Below are 21,119 nucleotides of genomic sequence, written 5' to 3'. Positions count from 1 at the left end.
GGGAGTAGGAACACAGGGTTTTCCAAGTCGCAGAAGAGATGGAAAAAATAGCCGAGGAAACTTTTTTCCCCTCCTGATAATTAAAGAAACCTATAAAGTTCTTAATCTTTCTGTTGTTCAACATGAAGCATTTATACTACTCAAAATGCACTGAAAATCAATACAGTAATCTGGGGCAGACAGCCCCTCTCTGATCGTGTCACAGGAAGCGGGAGCTTGCACTGAACATGGGAGCATCTTGCCTGGTAAGAGGGTATAATGGCTACAGGACCTTTAGTATCCCCTGATGAATCTGCACCAGGTTAAAACAGTAAAGCCTACTTTGACGGAAAAAAAGTAGCATCATGAAGATGCTTGCACAGGGTTACATTGTCCTGACATAGTAAGGGGAATTAACGTATATAACGTATCACTTGCATACACCTACACACACAAACACCCATCATCACAACATAAATAGCTTTGCTATAATATAATCATGGCTCATTTTGTGTGGAAGGAAGTAGTGGGACATATACTGAAATATTAATACCTCTGGATAAAAATTGACTCTTTTTAGAGAATTCTCTATTTCAGGCCAAAATTAGCCCCAGTTAAAAATCCCCCTCTCCACACAATGGGGTTGTACCAGGTTAGGTACGTTAATTCAGCTGGTATGAAATAGTACAGTCACTACATACTCTGTGGCATTCCTACACTGGGAAACTGTGGTAAACTTTGCAAGGAAAAAGGAGAGCTGAAGACTTGCTTTCACAGAGTTAGCCAGACACTGCAATCAGTACCAGGTCTCTCATCTACATTAATAATGTACCACATAAAATCTCTACAGAAAGTTGGTAATGCACCATCAAAAACTTAACATGATTGTGCAAGTATCATCCATGGCTTGTATAGTATTGAAAGTGTGCATATTCATAGCCTTAAATAAAGGGCACATTGCAGATTTGACAGAAAGCAATCAGCCAGGCGGCTGAGTGGTAGCAAAAGAGAAACAGTCATTCAGTTCTCAGAAGACCAGTTTGAAGTAAAGCCATTACACCCATGTCATCATAAGTCGAGGTAAGAGAAATGAAAGTAAACAGAGAGGCATGTGGTTGTTAAATTTAAGATGGAACTGTGTTCCCATTTGTTATCCTTGTAATCTTCTGTTGCTTCTATCTAAAAGCCTGGTCTTCAGTCTTACTAAATAGCTCTTGTTTTTGTGTTGTTACCAAGCCTGACTGATTCGCCTTGCCTTCTCCACTTTCCCCACAGAAGTAAACCAGACAAGAGGTCTCTCATTTCCACAAAGACGGTGATGTTGGGCTGTTAGGGATCTGTACCCAGAACCTTGTCTACTTAGATCTCTCAGGCTTTAGGAACCATTAGTCTTATAGTCATAAAAAGAAATCACCTTTGAGAGTCAGCCATTTTAAAATTTAAGGACCAGACTGAGCGAACGTTTAGAATGGTTAGAAGTGACCTCAGGTTTTGGTCCCATGTGAGAAAAATAGGAGTGAACAGAGAACCCAGTAAGACTGCAGCACATGGAGGGTAATAAATGTGTGGACCACATTACCAGTGAAGGTGGTTGAAGCAACAAGCAGAAATAAACACAAGAGAAGTCTGTATTTGTTTCTGTGCGAGAAGGTTATTGGAGGTCTTTCTGAAACAGAAGGAAGGCAGATGGGCCCAGAAGTACTATTATATGATCCCCAGGCAATCATTTATAAACAATGTCTGTAATGTGTTGTACCGTGTATTTCAGCAACAGAGAGAGAATTCAAACTGCCTGCTTGGAATGGGCAAAATGCTCTTTTAGTGTCAACTGTTAGAGCTGTAAGTGATTTTTGCCCACTGGAAAAGTGCACTCATACCCTGTCCCATTTGTCTTCCTGCTTTTGCAATGGAAACAAAAGAAAGAAATCCTGGTTCAAAGGACAAAACAAGAAGGGTCAGATGAGCAGGGACTTCAGACTGCCAACAGAATGCTGTTGCTTGATCTGAACTAGTTAACTCTGTGATTTATTCTTATTGCTAGAGTTTTTTGTGTGGCTTTTTTTTTCTTGCTCAGAGACTGTTTTGTTTTTAATTTCACCACAGGAGGGCAAAGAACAAGTGATGAGAATGAATGATACTCTGCAAATCCACATCATCATCCATTAAGGGATCTCAGCATAGTCACTAAGAGGTCTAAGGTGGTGATCAAGTGATTAATCCCATCACCCTGCTAATTGCAATTCATTTACTGATTACTGGGAAACACGTTCAACCAAGCTTCAGCACAGGGCCTGCGCAGAAGTGGAAGCAGCCATTTCCAAGTTCTCTCTTTGACAAGCTTCATTATCATTCCCAAACTGATTTACACTTGCATTGTGCAGTCTGCATTACAGATTCGTAGTTGTTACTGTAGGGAAAACATGAGCAGCCACTAGGGCTGATGGAAAAAAGAGATGGTGCATCAGTGTTTCCGAATTTGTTCTCATCCTACATCTTAGGGCAAAAATCTGCTTATTATGTTGTGCCTCCCAAAACTAAGTTAAGTAATTACTGATATCTGAGCAGTGAACAGCCAAGTGGTCAATGCACTTGTACAGGATGTAGCAGCCTTGCATTCAAATTCATGCTTGAGATGAGGTACTTGAACATGGGTACCTCCCTCATCCAAGCTGAGAGTCTGAACATCCTGAGGAGTGGGGTCGACCAATTCTGGTCAAAAATTCTACTTCAGCTTCTGGTGATGGTTATAGGTTTTGTCAGAAGTTTCCACAAATTAACATTTCATGTTTCTTTTTCACAGCAAATCTATTGTTTTAGCTTCAGCAACACTGTTCTGAAAAGAGCAGCAACCACCTTTAACCCAAAGGACATACACTTTCATGGTGATGGTTTCAGGGGAAGCAGGAGGGTCAGTGCATCAGTTTTACAAGAGTGCAGAACAGGATGTGTGTGCTCACAACTAAGCCAAATCAAGCTAGCACAAACTTTTCTTGTTGCAAAGCTGAATACAGCCTCATAGGGAAACAAACAAAATATTTACACAAGCATTTTTTTTGTACACTCAAAAACATTGCAGATTCTGGTTTTGATGCTGTTATTTTGCAGTCAAAAGATCTTTAGGACAATCCAGAAGCTGGTGTACGTCTATTTTCCAGGCCAACGCTTGCTACTTTTGGCGAGCCCTGTCCGATTTCTGGGGAAGCTAAAGACACTTCACAGCCTTGTGCCTAATGCAACATGCTAGGTTCCACAGTGATGCTTTTTCCAAAAAGACAAACAGCATAAGGTAAAATGAAAGTCCTTGCATGTAGAGAAGCCAGAACCTAGAGAACATGCATGCGTTCATCTGTCTTGTCGCTTCTAGCTTCCGTTTACATTGGACTAAAAGCTCTGGATATACATTATGCATCACTGTGAAATCTCACTCACGCAGCTCTGGCTCATCAATTCTTTAATGACTTTGTAAGTGGATTTGATTTGACCAAGCAACTTTGCCCAAGTCCCACCCCTCTGAACCCTAACACTCCTGAGTTCTGCAAGGGTGTTCGCAGCCTTGCTGGCATATGCTCATGACTGACTTGCCTTTCCAACACTTAAACCTTACTCCCATCAGACTTCTGACTTCACAGGTCACGCATTATGCATTTTAAGGTCAGCTGGTGTGGTCTCCAAAAAGAGCACAAATTAGTAAAATATCTGTTCTCACTTGATATCAACACTGAATCTTCAAGATGCTTCACTGCTCTGGGACATGGGATGGCAGGCTGTTTAACAGGGAGTTACTTTGATGCCAGAAGCCCTGGAAGACCTCAATCAAGGTGGAATGCTAATTCCTCATCCAGTGATGACTCTTAGGAGTTTCTTTTAGTCCCATGAATTACTTCCAGCCCATATATTTCTCACATTCTCAGTACAAAATAAAATAATAGTAAAAGTAAATAAATAAAGCAGCAGGGCTCAGTACTAGCTTTGAGAGTCAGAAAAGTAATAACCACAAAACTGAGTGCACCAGAGCATAACTAAAACACCAGGAGCAATATTCAACTGTGATGTAACTCTACTGACTTCAGTAATGTCAGATCAGGAAAGCGTATGGCCCAGAACTCCCTTCCTCCAGCCAGGTCCCCAATCTGCTTGCAGCTTATGTGGTCCCAGATTGAAAATACTTATCTCCAATTCACTTAAATCAGTGTTTCTCTTCACATAAAACTTTTAGTTTCTTAATCTCATAAAGACTGGCTTTGGAATAACCTCAGTCTAATGGGGCATGATTCTTTGCATTTTATTAGGTTCTTCTGGGCAGAGCTCCATGACTTCACAGGTGATACTTCCAGTTTTACAATTTACTTCTGAGATAAATCATTGAGACCAAACCCACCAGAAAAGGGCTGTCTTTTGCAGCTTATGAATTCAAGGGGTGGGTCAGCCAAGTGCAGAGAGAATTTATCTCAGTAGAGCCAGGTTGACCTCTAAGAAAAAATGGTTTCTTCTTCGACAAAGTATACTTTCCTGTTCTGTTAGAGACAAGCCTCTTTCGCACTGTGAAGCAGCTGCTGCTACTGCTTCTGCAGAGCTCTGTGTGCAAGATACAATCACAACAAAACACTGTGAGATTAAGATTAAAAAAATAAAAAGCCCAAACCAAACCAACAGACTCGGAGGGAGAAAGAAAAAGTCACATTTGACAAAAACAAGAAATAAAATGAGTGAGCTTTGTGTTTTGACACGTAACTGGTAATGTTTTCCAGTAGGAGATAATGGCTGGAAATCCTGCAGTATCAGATATTATAGCAGAGGTCAAAAATGACTTATTTTAGAGGCTAGTTCTTTGTAAATAGCACCTGATGACCACATGGGTTGAAATTTGACCCTATCATTCAGGGAGAAAATTGTCTACGAAAATAAATTTGGTTCATTTTAGGAGAAGGGAAGGCTGCATAAAAGAATGACCACCTATCGGGAGCTGCAATGCAAAGTCACCACACAGTTCTGAGCTGGGCATTTATGCTGACGCAGGGGGGCTCCATTACATCGATGCGCTGCTCCACATGTTCGTTCTGCTTTGTTGTGAGCTAGTGAGAAATAAATCCACCAGTGGAGCTGAGAGTTTTGGCTGGAAAACAGCGGACCACTTTTGGGCACTTTATAAAAGAATAAAACAAAAAATAGGACCATTTTGAAACAAAACTTAGCAAAGTCAAAGTACTCTCCCTGACTCCATCCCCTCTGGGCTCAAGCCTGGTACAGTGAAGAACCAAATTCTCTGTATCTCTAGCTGTGTATAAAAGTGCCCTAAACCCTTTTAAAGCTTAAGAAAATAATGGCTGCAATAACACACATCCATTCCTGCACTTATCACATATCACTCTATTCAGTGAAACAGTTGCCCCCATTCTCAGGATACACCAAAAGGCCAACAGAAGACGCAAGGACACTTACAAAAAGCAGGAGGCATTTGTTCTCACGAATGGCCCCGCAGCAGCCGAGGAAACCCAGCAGAAAGAGCATTGCTCCCATAGCCAGCATGATGTATGCTCCCGTGAAAAGGAGAGGGTTGGCAGCCACTATCTCTCGGAAGCCTGTCGGATCCACAATGACCCAGATCCCAACTCCCAGCAGGCATGCTCCTCCCAGCTGTCACAGTGATGAGAGGAGAGAGAGGGAGACATGTCAACATAAAACAACCACTGCGGGACAACTGGGTTCATCAGTACCTTTTGATTGAAGGTGTTGTCTCAGAGAATTTGTTTCTCCATGGCATATATTCCCTGCACAGCAGGTGACTGCTGACAGGCTACACAGTTTCAGAGTCTCTCGCATACTAAGTGAAACGTTTGCAGCAAAAGCACCTTTTTTTGACACTTCTAACACCGCTTATTCCCTGACTAATGCTGAAAGATCGAGTCTCGAGCTGCTGCCACATCTGCCCAGGAGAGCCCAGTAAGGGGCCTAAGGAAACCCTCCCCTCCACAGTGGCCATGCTGCCCACTCTGGGGAGGGTGGCTGGGCGCTCCTGCTCCTCCTGTCAAAGACAAGAGCAACAAGGGTCACTGAAAAAGGACTCTATGAGCGGTAGGGAAACGGCTGTGCTTTCTAGTGAAAACTTCAGCAGGGTAGCCAGGACTAAAAACCAATTTCTTATGTCATCAAGGATAGACCTCCTTCACCGCTAATTAAAGCTTTCTCTCCAGTCTTCCCTCACCAAGGAGAGGAATCGCGCAGACAACAGCAACCACTGATGCTGGCTTGCTGAATGTTTGAGCATCTCTGGATGCCATAAACACCTTAGTGATTGCTAGTACAAAGCTGAGGGTATTTCTGCATCGTAGCAACTTTACCCAACTACAGCATATCCTGTTGGGGCGCAGGATGCTGCTGGAAATAGAAGGAGGATTCAGGAGAGGAAGTGGATTCCAAATACTTACAAATATAAAGAAATTGAAAAGAAACATCAGGTACTTCATGCAGCTCAGACAGTCTCCCTCCATGGTCTCCAGGCTGCTTGATCCAATTATTCCTGCAAAACATCAGCACTACCTTAGCACACTTGCTTTTTATCTGAGTGACACAGGCCTATTTCCATTTTATTTCCCCCAGGCCCTGTGGAGTTCATTATACAGAAGGCTCAATTCTTACCTGAACAAGGTAACATAGCACAGGCTGATGAGAGGTAATGATCACTGCTAATTCCCTTTGTGTTCTCCCTGGACAGCTACCTTCATACAAGCCTTTTCTACAGAACAAAGGCCACACAAACAAGGACCATATTTTCAGGGAGACTTTTAGACATTTAGAGGAGTTGGACTGGGAATGACTGCAGTGTGTGAATGGGGAAGGGCCTGAGGAAGGTGATAGCTCTGCAGAAGCAGCTGAGCAGTGTCCCTGTGTCTACTGACATCCCTCCCACAGCCAGGTTACTCAGACTGCGGCAGAAGACCTGCTTGTCACATAATATGAAATGTTACAGGCCTTTTGCAGGCAGGGCAATCAAAGTTGGTAAGTCTTCCATCCCAGGAAAAAAAGCTCAGGAATCTGAACTGGTTTTGAACCCCATAGGTCTGAATTAGACTGCAAATTTCTTAGGACAATATTTACATTGGAAGAGCAGCTAGAAATCCTGACCAGATGAGGCTATAAGGGAAGAAAGTTTCTGCCCTCAAAAGCTTACTGCTTAATGAAGTGACTGTGCTTCCCAATATGTAATTATATCACCAAGCACCTTGGAGGGACAGACGAACAAATACATAAAACAGTAAAAGTTTCACCAAAAGAAGAGACATTACAGTCGCTGCACCTCGCATAGGTGGATACATACAGATGCAACCAAAGAGGCACATATCTTTGCTTTGCTCTCTAGAGAATCACTCCTGAAGCCCACATGCTTCTTAACCCATCTCTTCCCCCTTCTCCACTGTGATTGCCATCCTCAAAACAGAATTGCATCCAATTATATGCTATGTTGGCAAAGTACATTTGATCCATTTGAAAGAAAAAAAAAACAACAGAAATTACCCAAGGTTTTTACCAGGCCAGAAATAAAACCCTGTCTTTCACTCCCTCATTGTTTTTATTAATCCACAAAACTTGGGAGAGCTGTACAGTCTCACCACGGTCCTTCCCTCTGTGACCATGGTAACTGCTCTGCTTTAGCAAAACGGCTGAGAAAACACATGGCAGGCAGCTCTCCCAGCAAGGGGCTGCCTGAGGTAAACAACCAGATTCATACGGTGTGTTTGTTTGCCATACTTCTTCAACATGGTTTAAAAATCAGATCAGTCCCTTCCTAGTGGCAAAACAGGCATAGACACATGAATGGCACAACATAAACGCTCATGAGAACTACGGTACACAAATGCAGCTGCTTTCCTTTTGGATTGCTGCTTGCCTGGGGCAGGATGGCAGTGTGCCTCTGCTGGCTGGGTACCACCTAGGGAATCCCCTTTGCTGGAAGAATCCTGAGCATATCCAAAAACCCAGTTTAACAGTCCACCTACACTTCTAGAGAAACACAAACCTGGACCCAAACCTGAGAATGAGGGCAGTATTTTTCTTTACAAAGTTTATTTTCTTATACCTCTGATGCACAAATGTTCCACCTAAGGAGATTCAAAGCCAAGACTGTGAGTGTAGGAGATGGAGTGGGACACCAAGCTCTGATGCGGGCCTGGAGGAGATGCACACAGCTCAAGCGGCAAAGAGGAGGCTGACAGTTCCCTGAGGGGGTTTAAACCATGATTGCAAATCTCACAGAGAAAGGAGTTCTTGAAGTACAGAAAGGTAGAGAGCTGGGAAGGAAATTTTTTGGATTATCTGGAGGGAAGATGAACCTCCAGTTCTACTAACCCATGAGTTTAGACACTGTGGTAGAGAGGAATACGGAAATACAAACAAATCAATAGGATATTGGTACTTCAAAAGCCCCAGAATCAGCAGCACCAAGATGTTCCCATCGCAACCCACAAAAAACTAAATCTCAGTATATTAGTCAAAGCCTGAAAGTTATTAGAGTGACCTTTAAGTCCTGCTGCCTTGAGTGACCTCCCAAATGATCTACATTGTAGTCTTAGGTGAAAAAGGCATAAAAAAGGAAAACAGTTTAACTGCATTCTGCCACTTCACATCATTCACACCCATCTCACTGCAGAGGCATCCACATTAAAAACATTGTCTGTGGTCTAAGAAGCAGCAACTCCTGAACCTAACCCTGTCATGATGCCACATTACTTTGTAGAGCTGATAAACCACATTCCCTCTTTACCTTACTTTCCATATCTGGGTCTACTTCCTGAGCAGGAAGAGCTGGTTTCTTTGGAACTGCTTGGATTTCCATGAGCTGAATCTATGGCTTCCTTTTCTTTATACACACAAACCTAAGCTAAGATTCCTTGCATTACTCCCTCCCATGCATCCACTCAGTATGTTAAATGTTTCCTAGGTGTGAGCAGGGAAGGCAGTCCCTCAAACCGTTGAGTGCTCAGGTCTTGCAAACATCACTGACAGGGCTGGCCAGGCCATGCAGTCAAAATAGGGTAACCTGGGAGCAACAAAAACACTTATTAAGTGAGCTTTGACAAGAGAAAACTCCCTTGGTTTGCCTGGACCAGAAATCATCCCCAGTGGTGGTGCTGGGCTTGTATCTGTAATTTCTAAAAACACCACGCCTCACACAGAGCAAAGCAACAAATAAATGCAATGCAGCAAGAAAGGAACACAGCTAGTGGAATTTACAAATCCTGGAAGTTCTTCATCGCAGGATGGAAGTGAACCACCAGTGACAGTGAAAGGTCTTGGCTGGCAAACCCAAGAGTGCAGCATCAAAGCTTTCATGTCATAAGAGCTCAATGCAAAGTTTCAAAAAATGCCAACCCATTGGTCTGATGCAAGAAATGTTAGTGCTGAGCAGTTAGCTGCTCAGTACTGAAACCTGCAACTTGGAGACACTCTCACATGCCAGCATAACTCACCCTTTCCAATTTCTGTTAGATACATAGATCTCAAAACAGTACATGGAAGCTCACCATTTGGATCTCTGATTGCACTGATTAAAACAGGGCAAATCAACCAAAAGCATGATCTGACCCACTGCACAGCACTTATAACTATTTCATGTCAGAGCCCAAGCACTCTAGCATATCGGAAATACATTACCATCTAGTTCATTTATGCAGTTTCAGTCTAGACTTTGAAGAGTATATAAGTAATGCTATTTACAAATGACATAAGCAAAATACAAATAATGTTACTTACAAATAATGTAATTATTATACCATCTGTGGCAACTATTGCCTTATTAATTAGCTGAGGGTATCCAAACTCACTGATCACAAGCTGCAAGAAGGAAATAACTGACATGAAAGGACAATTCTGACCCACAGTGCTGCTTTTTCCTTCCACGTTACTTTTAAGTCATACACACAAAACGTAAAGCTTTATAAGTCACTCCTGCTACACACTGATGCAAGTGAGATACAATCTGGACTCATATATCTTACCCTACTCTTTAAAAATATCTTTTCTGCCCTTCTCTAGGCCCCAAATTTGTGACAGATTAAGTTCTCTGCAGAAGACATTTAATGCTAAGCAAACATTAACAGTCAGAACTGCACAAGACAGCAGCTGACAGATGCTTTCCCTGGCTTGTCCCATCTCAGATCTGTGAGATATACGAAATGCATTTGTTTTTGTCTGAAATGTGGCTATAACTGTTCCACTTTTTCTTAGGCAGCTTATTCTACATTTTCCCCCTAATATGAATATTATCTTGCAGAGTAATGGGGAGTCCAAAAAACCCCAGCAGCATAGCCAAAAAACATACCCCAGCTGCTGTAATCAGTTAGGAATAAAGTCTAGCTTTTCAAGGCAAAACATTCTTTTCTTCTCCAAATACCATTTATTTCCTTCCTTCTCACATTTGTTTTTGCATGTCCTGAAACTACCTTGAACTTCACATATCTAAAGGAAACTGCTTAACCGCTCCCCTGAAAACTGCTTCCACATTTCTCTCTGCTATCACTGACATTTCCCTCTGCCTACATCCCCCTTTCACAGCGGACTAAAACCTAGGGTTTCACTTGGATTGCGCCTTCATCTTTGCTGTGGAGATGGAATCACAGAAAATTCAGTTTAGATGGGACTTCTGCATGTCATCTAGTCCAAATGCCCCACTCCAAGCAGAGCCAATTTTAAAGTTTGATCAGGTTGCTCTGGCTCATATCTAGTCAAGTTTTGAGCATCTCCAAGGACTGAGGTTCCACAGTCTCTCTGGGCACCTGTTCCAACATTTGACTCCAACATTTGATTTGGTGTGTCCAAATTAGCTTCTCGCAAAAGGAGCAACAGCACCCCTCAGATCTGCCAGTCTATCAGAACTCTCAGGGAGCACTTTATCATCACCAATCTCAAACCTTTCATCTTCCATATCATACCATTCCTACCCTCCACTGAAAACGACTGTGTGAACCATTCTCCTTGCCTATCATTCCAGCCACACAATCCTCACCTTTAACACACCTCTGTCAACTATTCCTATTCCACTGCACAAAATTCAGACACTGTGTTCTCAGTGTATGGCTCAGAGTCTCCCATCTCTGATACTTCATAAAAATGACAGTATAACTAAAACTGGAAAAGACCTCTAGAGGTTATCTGGTCCAATCCTCACTCAAACCACTTCTTCTGTCACTTATCTTCTATCACATCGTCCACATTAATCTCTTCTTACATAAAAATTCTTTGCCTTCATCATCTGTGAAGACCTTGTCCACCTAACTGACCCACTGCTTTCTTTAAAACCTGAGAGCCAGTTCTGCTGCATCTCCCACAAATATTAGCCAATGGCTTGAGGAGCAAATCAGACTAACTCACACTTGCTTTCAGATCACATACAATGCAGCCAGGTAACAGCAGGAACCATGTTCTAAGCTCTCCAGAACCACTACCAGCCAGATGTTAAAGGAAATTAAAAAATATGGATTGGGTTCTCTTCAGAGCCACTCCTTCAATTCTCATGGGCTGTCCCAGCTGAGATATCACTAGCAACACATCCATGCAGCTCTAAGCCACACCACTGGTGGAGGACTGTCACAACCTAGAATCAAGCCATTGTGTCCTCTCCCCAACACCACGGTGGCACACTCTTTGGCTTCAAGGTAATGGAGACTTGATTCAGCATGCTTGCCTTCCTTCAGGGAGTACCCCTTCTCCCAGGGGAATTTCTCTGCTCAGTGTCTGCAAGCAGTATCCAACTCTTTTAAACCAAAGTAGCAGAATCTGGTAAGAGAACGTATTCTAACAGATGGTACCTTCCAGAAAATCCTCTCAGAGGACTACTTCCACACAGCCTGCTCCTCTAGGTAGCACAAAAGCAGGGGCAGATGTAATTAGGAGACTGAAGGGGAAAGGCCTCCCTTCATTCGCATGACTTGCTGCAGCACACCTTCCAGGTCACACAACAGCAGCTGAGCTCCTGCACACCATAGCTACATCCAACCAGCCCTCACAGAGATACAGAGAAAGCCTTTGAGATGCAGAAAGAAAGACCTGTAAGCAAGATTCACCTTTGCAAGTCCAGGACTCGAAGTGCAGTATCTTTTCTAGTCTTTAATGGTCTGTGTCTCCCATGAATCTCTTTGTAGCCAAGCTTGTTCTGTAAGAGAAAAATAAGCAATTACTGCAGAAGTCAATAAAATACAATCATGTTAAATACACAGTTTATTAAAAAACACGATCCTGGTGAATATGCTCCATCTAATTGCCACCTTAATTTAGTGTACATTAGCACTAATGAAGAGCTTTTAATACCCAGTGATGGATCCAGTTCCTCAGAATCTCTTCAGCAACCTTTGGGGTGTTTCAAATGCCCACAGACCACATGTAAATCTAAAGTTCCATTACATATGCACGTCATACCACAACAGTACTAGATTAATAACAGCTGCACCTTCAATATTTTATAGGAGGTTTAGACAAGCTTTAATCTGCTGTGACTTTACAGCCCATTTACTGGGAAAATGAAAAAGGCAGAGGAACAGAGATGGAATGTGTGTTTGGGAAGCAGAGCCCAGTCAATAAGAGCGACAGCCTGAGAACACCGGTCTCTATTCCTCATCCTTCCAGCCACTTCTCATGCAAAGCTGAGCAAACTATTTCCTCTCCCTGTACCTCATTTTCACCGTCTGTGAAACAGGGGCACAGAGGAACAGCAAAGCTACAGTACTGCCTGCTCTCAGATTCGCAAACAAAAGGCATTAGATACACCAGTGAAGATGAGGGCACAGACTGACACTACAATGATTTTCTCAGTAAATATATCCTTTTAATTTCTGCTTGCACAATGAATGACCATCTTCTGCTAGGCAAAAGTAAGGTGAAACTACAGATTAACATGGAAAGCATGCTTGTTTGGCTGTTGCTTTGTCCTGGCACCTTCTTGGTTGTTTTTTTTTCACCTGTCTGATACAGTCAAAAGCCTACATTTTGAGGCCTGTGGGGAAGGGGTAGCCTTTAACTATTCAAACAGCACCTCACGCCATAAGGGTCCAATATTCAAACAGGGTTGCTAGGCACCATAAGTAAATAATTCATCCTTCCCAAATTATTTTGGAATACTCAAAGCTATTCTGAACCCATTGCTTAGCTGTGAGTGATCAGATAAGTCACCTGGGTCTATTCCTGCTCCCTCACTGAATGAGTGTGCCAAAATTTCAGCATGATTTCTGGAGCGGGTGTATTTAACATCTGTTTCCCACAAACATTTGTGAACGTGCCTTTGAAAATTGCCTCCCATTAAGACTTCTGTGAATAAGTCTATCGTTTGTTGTTGGCAGGAAGCGAACAAAGAGTTTCAAGGTGGCTGAAAATAGTACAATATAAAATATTTAATGAATATTCATAGACTTTTTGTTTTGCATTAATCCTTCAAATATAATGTCCTTCCTCTGTCACTGGGTACCTTTTGCACCTAGATCTCTGAATGATGAGCAGGGAGGCTTCACTTTTGCAGTTTGGAGAGTGCAAACTTCTACAGGTTGTCCCATCTCTGCTGCAAAGGTACCTGCAGAGCAGCTGCTGAACTGCTCCATTTTACAGCCCTGTATGAAGGCAGTCCCAAATCAGCACAGCTTTATCATCACATTCAGGGCGGTAAGCACCAAAGTTCAGAAGCTGCTACATGAACAGCCAAGACACTGCTGCAGCAGGCGGAGGCCCCTCCAGGAGAGTGGCTTGGAGCGGCCCCAGCTGGGACAAGAATCAGTGTGACAACCCCACAGCAAAGAGCCCCTTCCAGCCAGGCAGAATCTGGTGCCCATCCTTATGCTTTTTTCTTTTTCTTTTTTTGTGGGGGTGGAAGTGGGAGAAGGAACACTTCATCCTGTGTTTTGCTCATGCAACTGAGAGCTGAATTATTTCGTCACTTGTCTTATCCTGTGACACCTTTATCCTGGGATAGCGGCTGCCTGGAGAAGAAGATGGCTCTAACTTTTAGAGCGGAGATGACACTTTGCTGTATAAACCTATCATTAGGAAAATAACCAGAATGACAGGATTCCTGCTCCTATTGTGTGTGCATATAATTACATCCCGACAAGCCCTCAAAGGTCTGTGTGGGAGAGGAATTTTATTTTTTTATTCCTCTAAAGTCACAATATTTTAAAGAAATTACAGCACCAAAGAGAGGAAAAACTTAAATGCTTCAGTAGGTACCAGCAGGTGCTGTATCAGAAGGGATGAAAGAGCGTGTTCAGTGCCAAACAATAGCAATACTCCATCTTACTCTATGGCCCTGAAGGGGAGGAAGTCCCTGCCAAACAGACTCTCTTTGGTTAATAGCTACGATTTTGTCATTAGGGAGAATTGCAGAAAGTGCAAAACCACCATGCCTAATTGTGACTTGAGCAAGCTGATGCCTTTAATTACAGTCGCTGGGGAAACACAGGGGAAGCTGGAGTTACGGCTGAGGCCAAGGCTCCTTCCTCAGGGCTGAGCGTGTGCAAGTCCTGCTGCCTCAGCTGGCTGAGCAGCTGCACTTGGCATGCTGGCCTGCCTCCTCTCTCTTCTCACATCACTGCATTAGATCTGCATTGAGCACCAGCTTCTCTTCACATTCACTGCTTTTCAATCAGCCCTTTGCAGGGAGTGGACTTTGATGGAGCAAAAGCAGTTAAACTTGTGACTTCTGCTAGTCTCGCGCAGCAAGGAAGACTCTTGGAGAGTTAAGGCAAAGAGGGGGGGGAGGGAGAAGAGAGGCTGATCTATTCGACAGGTAGCAAGTGAAACAAGAAGTGAATGGAAGGAGAAAGATGGAGAAAACAGGCCTGCCTTTGGGAGGCGCATTAACTAGAGCAGGAAGACCACCAGCTGAATGGCTTATGGGCCTCCTGCTTCAGAAGCGCCACTAGCTGCTGCCAGTCCCCTTTGCTCACCACATCTGCCGCCTTTGCAGGTTCTAGAGAAACGGAAACACATGCCAAGCCCAGATGGTCAGCCAAGGGAGAAGCTGAAGACAGGGGTCACGTGCCTGCTGGATCTCTGCAAGAGGCCTGTGTTTTGGTGGTGAAGGGTGAGGAGAAATGTCTCTGTGGAAGCAGGTCAAGTTTAATCTCATTCCCTTGCAAAGGTTTCAGAAAAAGGTAAACTATTTGCTATTCCTGAACAGGAGCTCAGCATCATTTCTTAGTCCCATGCGTTATCCTGTAACTATACCTTCTATATAAATAACTAATTGCACTGGAATTTCACAGTGCTTACATTGCAGAGTCATTACTGTGATATGACTACATTACTGCATGTAAATCCAATTAGATTCCAAAATGCACTGTGCAACTATAATCGGCCCCTGTGGAGCAGCAATGAGGGAACCTGCACAAGGCCATGGAACTAGATACTAAATTACAGTCAATCTACCTCCTCTTTAGTTGCATTAAAATGCTAATGTCACTGTAATATAGGCCCATTTACCAGCGATGACTGCCTTGCCTTGCAACACTGGAGTGAACGAGCTTGTTGCACTGCTTGAGAGCATTTAATTCCTCAGCACAGTTGAACCAGCAAAGCCCTTAGGGGCATCTAACACCTTAAAGCAGTAACTTGATTGGCTTTTATAATACTAAAATCATACAAGGTTTGGGGATGGTGTTTAAATGAATCTGAGCTGCTGCTAAAACTATCCCAAGTTTCCTATCCAAGCAGGGCACTCTGGACAACCAGGATGTCCCCTTCTGACTCAGCTTTGAGACTTTGGTCTTCCTACTTTTAATGAAGTCACATTTTTGCCACACAGAGGCTGTGCAATGCCTTGCCTTGCAAACTCCTGTCATAAGAGCACATCAATTGCACACAGTAGGAAAAACAGGACTGTACTGAACTTCTTAAAGCTTCATATAAATAACACCAGCTTTGTAACAAAGAACAATAATACAACATTTAACATTTATGTTTCATATTTGCAGTTTTGCATGTGCATGCACAGACTACATGAAATCATATGGAAGTAAAATCTCGCACACATACACAAACATTCAAAATGGAAATGTAAAAGTTCCAAGGCAGAAGCTACTCTCCCAAATGTTGTAACATTTCCAAAAATGCTAGTGTACATGTTTGAAGTGCTGGTATAGCATGAGGACACAAATCACTCCTTTTCAACTAGCGTGAATGTGAATACAGCACTATATGAAACATGAACTGCTCACTTTGGCTCCATCACAAGCAAAGTTTAACAGATAATCATATCTGGCTCTTTCACACAGCTTTTCACATACAGATATCAGCCACCTCAGAAAACAAAAGATACCAACACATCTGATAGCATGTAACTCTTAAATTCTGTTCCTTAAAATAAGTCCTCAGATAACTCACAGGTAAATTTTCTCTTGTATTAATGACAGTACAGTGGAACTATATGGTACTGATTATCTTTCTTTTTAAATAGATAACATAAACAGAGTTAATTTTATTTATTATATTTTCAGTGCATATAATCTTTAACAGATAGAAAAGTAAGGCTAAAGGGGGAATGGATATGCCACAGAGATGATGATTATCCCTCCTCAGCAGCCCCAAAGCAGCTGGGCAGGGGCAGGGGCAAGGGCAAGGGTAGGGAATCTGGAATCCCCTGCTTTTATCACCTGCTTTAATGCAGGACAGAGATCCAGATCAGGGGGTTAACTTCCTTTTCTTGTTGTTTTTAGTGTTCTTCATAAGGAGGAGGTGGAAACCTCCCCTCCCCCAACATCTCTTAACACCATTTAATTGGTGGACTAATAATCTTAATAGTTTTTAATAAAGAAATCCCAAACAGAACTCTAGATACATTAACTATTTTACAAAAAAAAGAAAAATAAACTCTGTCTGTTCTAGATGGCTGCCTGCACAGAAGCAAAATCAGAACAGTCAGTTCAGAAAAGCAAAGGTTAGGAAAAATCCTGTAAGAACAGCACATCTTAAATTGAGGATCTCAGTAAATCTAAACATAAAAGTACATTGCTGGAAATCTGAGAAGTGGCATTGTTTATCTGATTCTAGTTATCTTTTATATCTTATTAACAAGAAGAATAATACAACCCAAAGTGCCCTGGATGCCATTTGCAATAGGAAATTCCTTAGCTCACAGAGCTCACAATTCAGAGGTAAGGCAAGACATGATAAATGTGAAGCAAACAAACACAGCAGGTAACAGAAAGCATCTAAAGTACCTTTGTGGGCAAACAAAGAGAAGGAAAGTATACATATGTAGGATAAGCAATTACAGAATTTTACAGCAATGTAGGTCAAGAAACAGATTTTTCAGTGATTTACTCATCTAGGAAATAAATACATGTCACCAGCTATAGGTGTGATATTTTAGGGAAGACTTGAATGTAACTAGTAAATAAGCTTGAAAAACAACATAGGGAAAAGAGGCAGGCATGGAGTCTAAGTTACCCTGCCTATAGCCAAACTAATAAATGTGCTGTAAATTCCATACACAAATATAAACTTAGTTTCTCTGTAACCAGCACCTCTAAGTTAATCCAGGATAACAGTGCAGCTGATGTAGTTTTAAAGGTAAATGTGGCTGACCTTAACCATACCTGTCCTGAATAAGGTATAAACACCCAGCCATCCAATGTCTTTTGCTATGGATATTTTTGATTCTGATTATGAAAGAGAAGAAGAGAGAACCATGACCAAAGCCTACAACAAAGTTTCAAATGCTCTCTAGGAAAATAAACAAGAGTTAATAAATTCCATTATCTTGGAATAGGTGTTTCTAAATGCTCTCTCCTGCTTTAAAAGACTATAACCACTCCTGAAATGATCAGGTTTCAGGCGCACAAAGGCCCCTCAGCACAATTCATACATAGATGACAAGAGTTAAGGGACTAAGTGAGATATGAACCAAGACTCGCAGGCTGGCTCCCAGCTGCTTTTGCTTTCCCAGTGGATAACAGATACTGCACCAAGACATACAATGTCATGCTAGTGAGTTTGCTGCTCTCTGAATGCCTCATTTTTCTCTCCATCTGAACTTATTCTGAAAGCACCCAGTTCACTGTCCCCTCTCCTCCTTCCTCCTTTGTCCTTATTCATGGCAAGGGAAACATGAAAGTAAGCACGGCTGGTTATTGTTAATGCATCTGAAAGTGCAGACATTAAAAAGAGAGGTTATTCTGGAATGTGTCATGGTTTTTCTTGCTTTTTGCACAGGCAGCTAATGATCACCCTAATAGCTTCTCTCTCTGAAGTCGTAATAAGCTTACAAATGAACCCATTCAGCACATATTAAAAAGCAAGGGATGCTCCTTTGATTATAGCTTTTATGGAAATCTCTGAGTATTTGTTTTGTTGCTGCACAACCGCAATTAGGGCATGCTGCTGGGAGCCCATTCAGCTGACAGGAGCTGTGTGGTTTGGAGACACCTCAGAGTGCCATGGCAACACAGTCACCTGCACTTCTCCAAGCGTAAATCACGGGGATGCTAGCTGCCATCAAGGCCAGGCAAGCACACTTCAGCACTTCGAGGAATTAAGAAATAAAAGGGGCCTAATTAAACTTCCTCTGCTGATGCCTCGACCGTGTTTATGAAGTGACATGGCAAACCACATGCTGCAGCTCTCGTAAATCAGGCTGCTGGCGTCAGAGGGAAGAGAGCTGCCTTTGCCGTGCTGCCGCCGCGCTGCATCCGCGGGGTTCAGAGGCCTCCGCGCTAGCTGCAGAGCGGGGCCCAGCGCCCTGCAGCAGCACGGCACCTCTTCGCAGGGGCACACGCACTCCCCTGAGAAAGAGCTGCTTGGGTGGCTCTCTGGGTGGGGGCATCTGTTTCACACTGCAGGAAAACTAGGCAAGAAGGGGTACTTTGGAGATTCTTGAGAAGGCCATAGATTTACTTGAGGCGAGAATAATTCCTTTGGCACCTCAAACACTTTCTCTACAATAGCATTATCTCTGCCTGGGATAAGGGAAGCTGAGTAACCTTATGGAAATCTTACCATTTAAGTGCTCAGAGGTTGATCCAAGTCCCACTTACATTGCTGACAGATTTAAAACTTCTTAAGGGAAGAAAAAAAAAAATCATGGATCTAGTCTTTGTTAAGGTTTTTTGGGGGGTCAAATGTTTCATGTTAGCTAACAATTTAAAAGAGCATATCTTTTTTCTCCTTAGTGAAGAAAACATCATATATGATGTATACATTTTACCCAAATATCCTTATTACCTAAGCATAGTGTACCTGCAGGGAACTTAAGAGGAGAGACTTGGGGAGCTATTTATTTCAGTACACAAAGACGGCCACTTAAGTGCTGATGAGGAGGATGCAAAGGTTTTCTGATAGCCTTCCACATGGGGGTGAATTTCACCCACAAAAAGCGTAACATCTCCTCTTTGAAAGCTAGTACTCTAAATACACCATTTTGCTTTGCTTAAAAGAAAAGACGAGACCTTTGTGTTGAATAGAGATATTTCCTACATTTCCAGGAGACTGGATGGGGTTAAAGCAGGTCAAACCACGTAATACAGATAGCTTTGTGCTGATACTACCCATGGTGCCTATTAGGAAGACAGTAATTGTAAGAAACCATTTCTCAGCAAGGATATTTAATACAGCGCCAAGGAATCTCCCCAGGCAGGCTTTGTTTTAAGGTTTGTGAGCTTTTGGGGAAAAGGATTGTATCTCTTGTTGCAAAGTGGTTCAGGGCCAGCACATTTTTACCTCTGTTGTAATCTAAATAACACATAAGGGCAGCAGTAGAAACTTCACTACCAGAATCACTTGCAAGCAGACTGGGAATAGCCTGGGGCGAAACCTGAACCTCCATCAATCATACAAATACATAAGAATTGGCATGCACTGACAGGGTGTCACAGAGACTCTTTCAAAAACAAAACAGCAAATTTAACCATGGAAATACTCTGGATGCTGATGAATTCTCTTTTTCTTAGGCTTCACTGATAGTTTACCTGCTAGGAGTCAGGCATTAGAAACTGATGATGTAAAACATTCTCTAAATTAAATGGGCCGGGGGTAGCAGAGCAGGTGGAATAATTTCAATGCACAAGTGAATGGTGAAGGCATGATCTGAAACACTAGCCATGAGGCAACTCACACAGCTTTAAAGCGGTACAAAAAACACCTTGTGGCAGGGTGGCAGAGCACCTTGCTTTTTGCACCCAACAAAAGCAAGAACACAGTCTGGTCTGATCTGCTCTGCCAATTCCTATTTTTTGTGTCTTCTACAAACACTGGGTAATCTTTTTATGGAAAAGCACAACAAACAGAATTGTTGATAAAACTGGATCTCCTGCAAGAGGCAGGATTCCACGGGTGTGTAAATCAGGCCCGGTCTGAGCCCTCATTGCAAAATCACACCAGTTATCAATGGCTGAAGTTTACTACACCTCCAGTTCAGCTACGTCTCTTGTTTTGAAAGCAGCTCTGCCTTTCAGCTAAAAAACATGTATTCTTTGAAAGTATAAAGACCAGATTTGTAGGGTAAATGGCCAAAGCAGCCCAGGTTTAGGCTGAGACACAAGGGGAGCAGCAGGATGTTCAAGCCATTCCTAACATGGAGGGACAGCCCTTTTGAGGCATTCTCCCAGTTAGACTGCAGAGCAGCTCTCAGCTCTGCACTGAGGACATGAGAAGTTGGCTTGAGTGATGTAGCATTTAACAGCCTGTTCTCCCATCACTGCTGCCAGCATGGGAAGAAAAATCTTTCTGAAAATATTGTGCAGTCTTTCTGTACAAATGCATTTGAAGATAAATTATATGACAAGTCTCAAAACAAGATTTGTGGTCACCATTCTGCATGTCTGATGATACCCAAACCACCATGCATTTGCTTCAGAATGTTAACGCCGCTTCATTCCTAGAGTGCTTTCCACAACCCAGTCCGAAAGCCCTTTATGAAGCTCAGTGTTTTTGTCTCCCTCTTACATATAGGCAAATTCACGCCCAGAAAGCTGATGTGGCTTTGCCCCAGGCTACCCAGTAGAAGAGTGGTTTTGCAGGGAGGAGAACGCAAGACTTTCTTGTCCCAGCAAATGTCCTGGGCAGCTTCTGTGGCCTCCTGGCTCTAGCGCTCAGACAATTTAATAATCCCAGTTCTGCTAACAGCTCTAGCAGCAACTCACAGATTTGGCAAGTCATTTCAAGTTCTTTTT

General features: G+C 42.7%; 1 protein-coding gene across 1 annotated transcript in view; it reads right to left on the bottom strand.

Annotated features, from left to right (window-relative positions):
• TSPAN18 (tetraspanin 18) overlaps positions 1-21,119 on the bottom strand; it is a 58,657-nt gene that overhangs the window by 13,820 nt on the left and 23,718 nt on the right. The window contains exons 2-4 of the mRNA XM_026091866.1: positions 12,036-12,124; positions 6,405-6,496; positions 5,419-5,613 (exon numbers count right to left, since the gene is read on the bottom strand). Coding sequence (XP_025947651.1) covers positions 5,419-5,613; positions 6,405-6,467 — 258 coding nt within the window. The 5' untranslated portion in view covers positions 6,468-6,496; positions 12,036-12,124. The remainder of the gene's footprint in view (positions 1-5,418; positions 5,614-6,404; positions 6,497-12,035; positions 12,125-21,119) is intronic.

Source organism: Apteryx rowi, unplaced genomic scaffold, assembly GCF_003343035.1.
Source record: "Apteryx rowi isolate R43461 unplaced genomic scaffold, aptRow1 scaffold_122, whole genome shotgun sequence".
NCBI classification, from domain to species: Eukaryota; Metazoa; Chordata; class Aves; order Apterygiformes; family Apterygidae; genus Apteryx; species Apteryx rowi.
The sequence above is the reverse complement of the archived record's forward strand: the minus strand, read 5'-3'. Positions and strand labels throughout refer to the sequence as shown.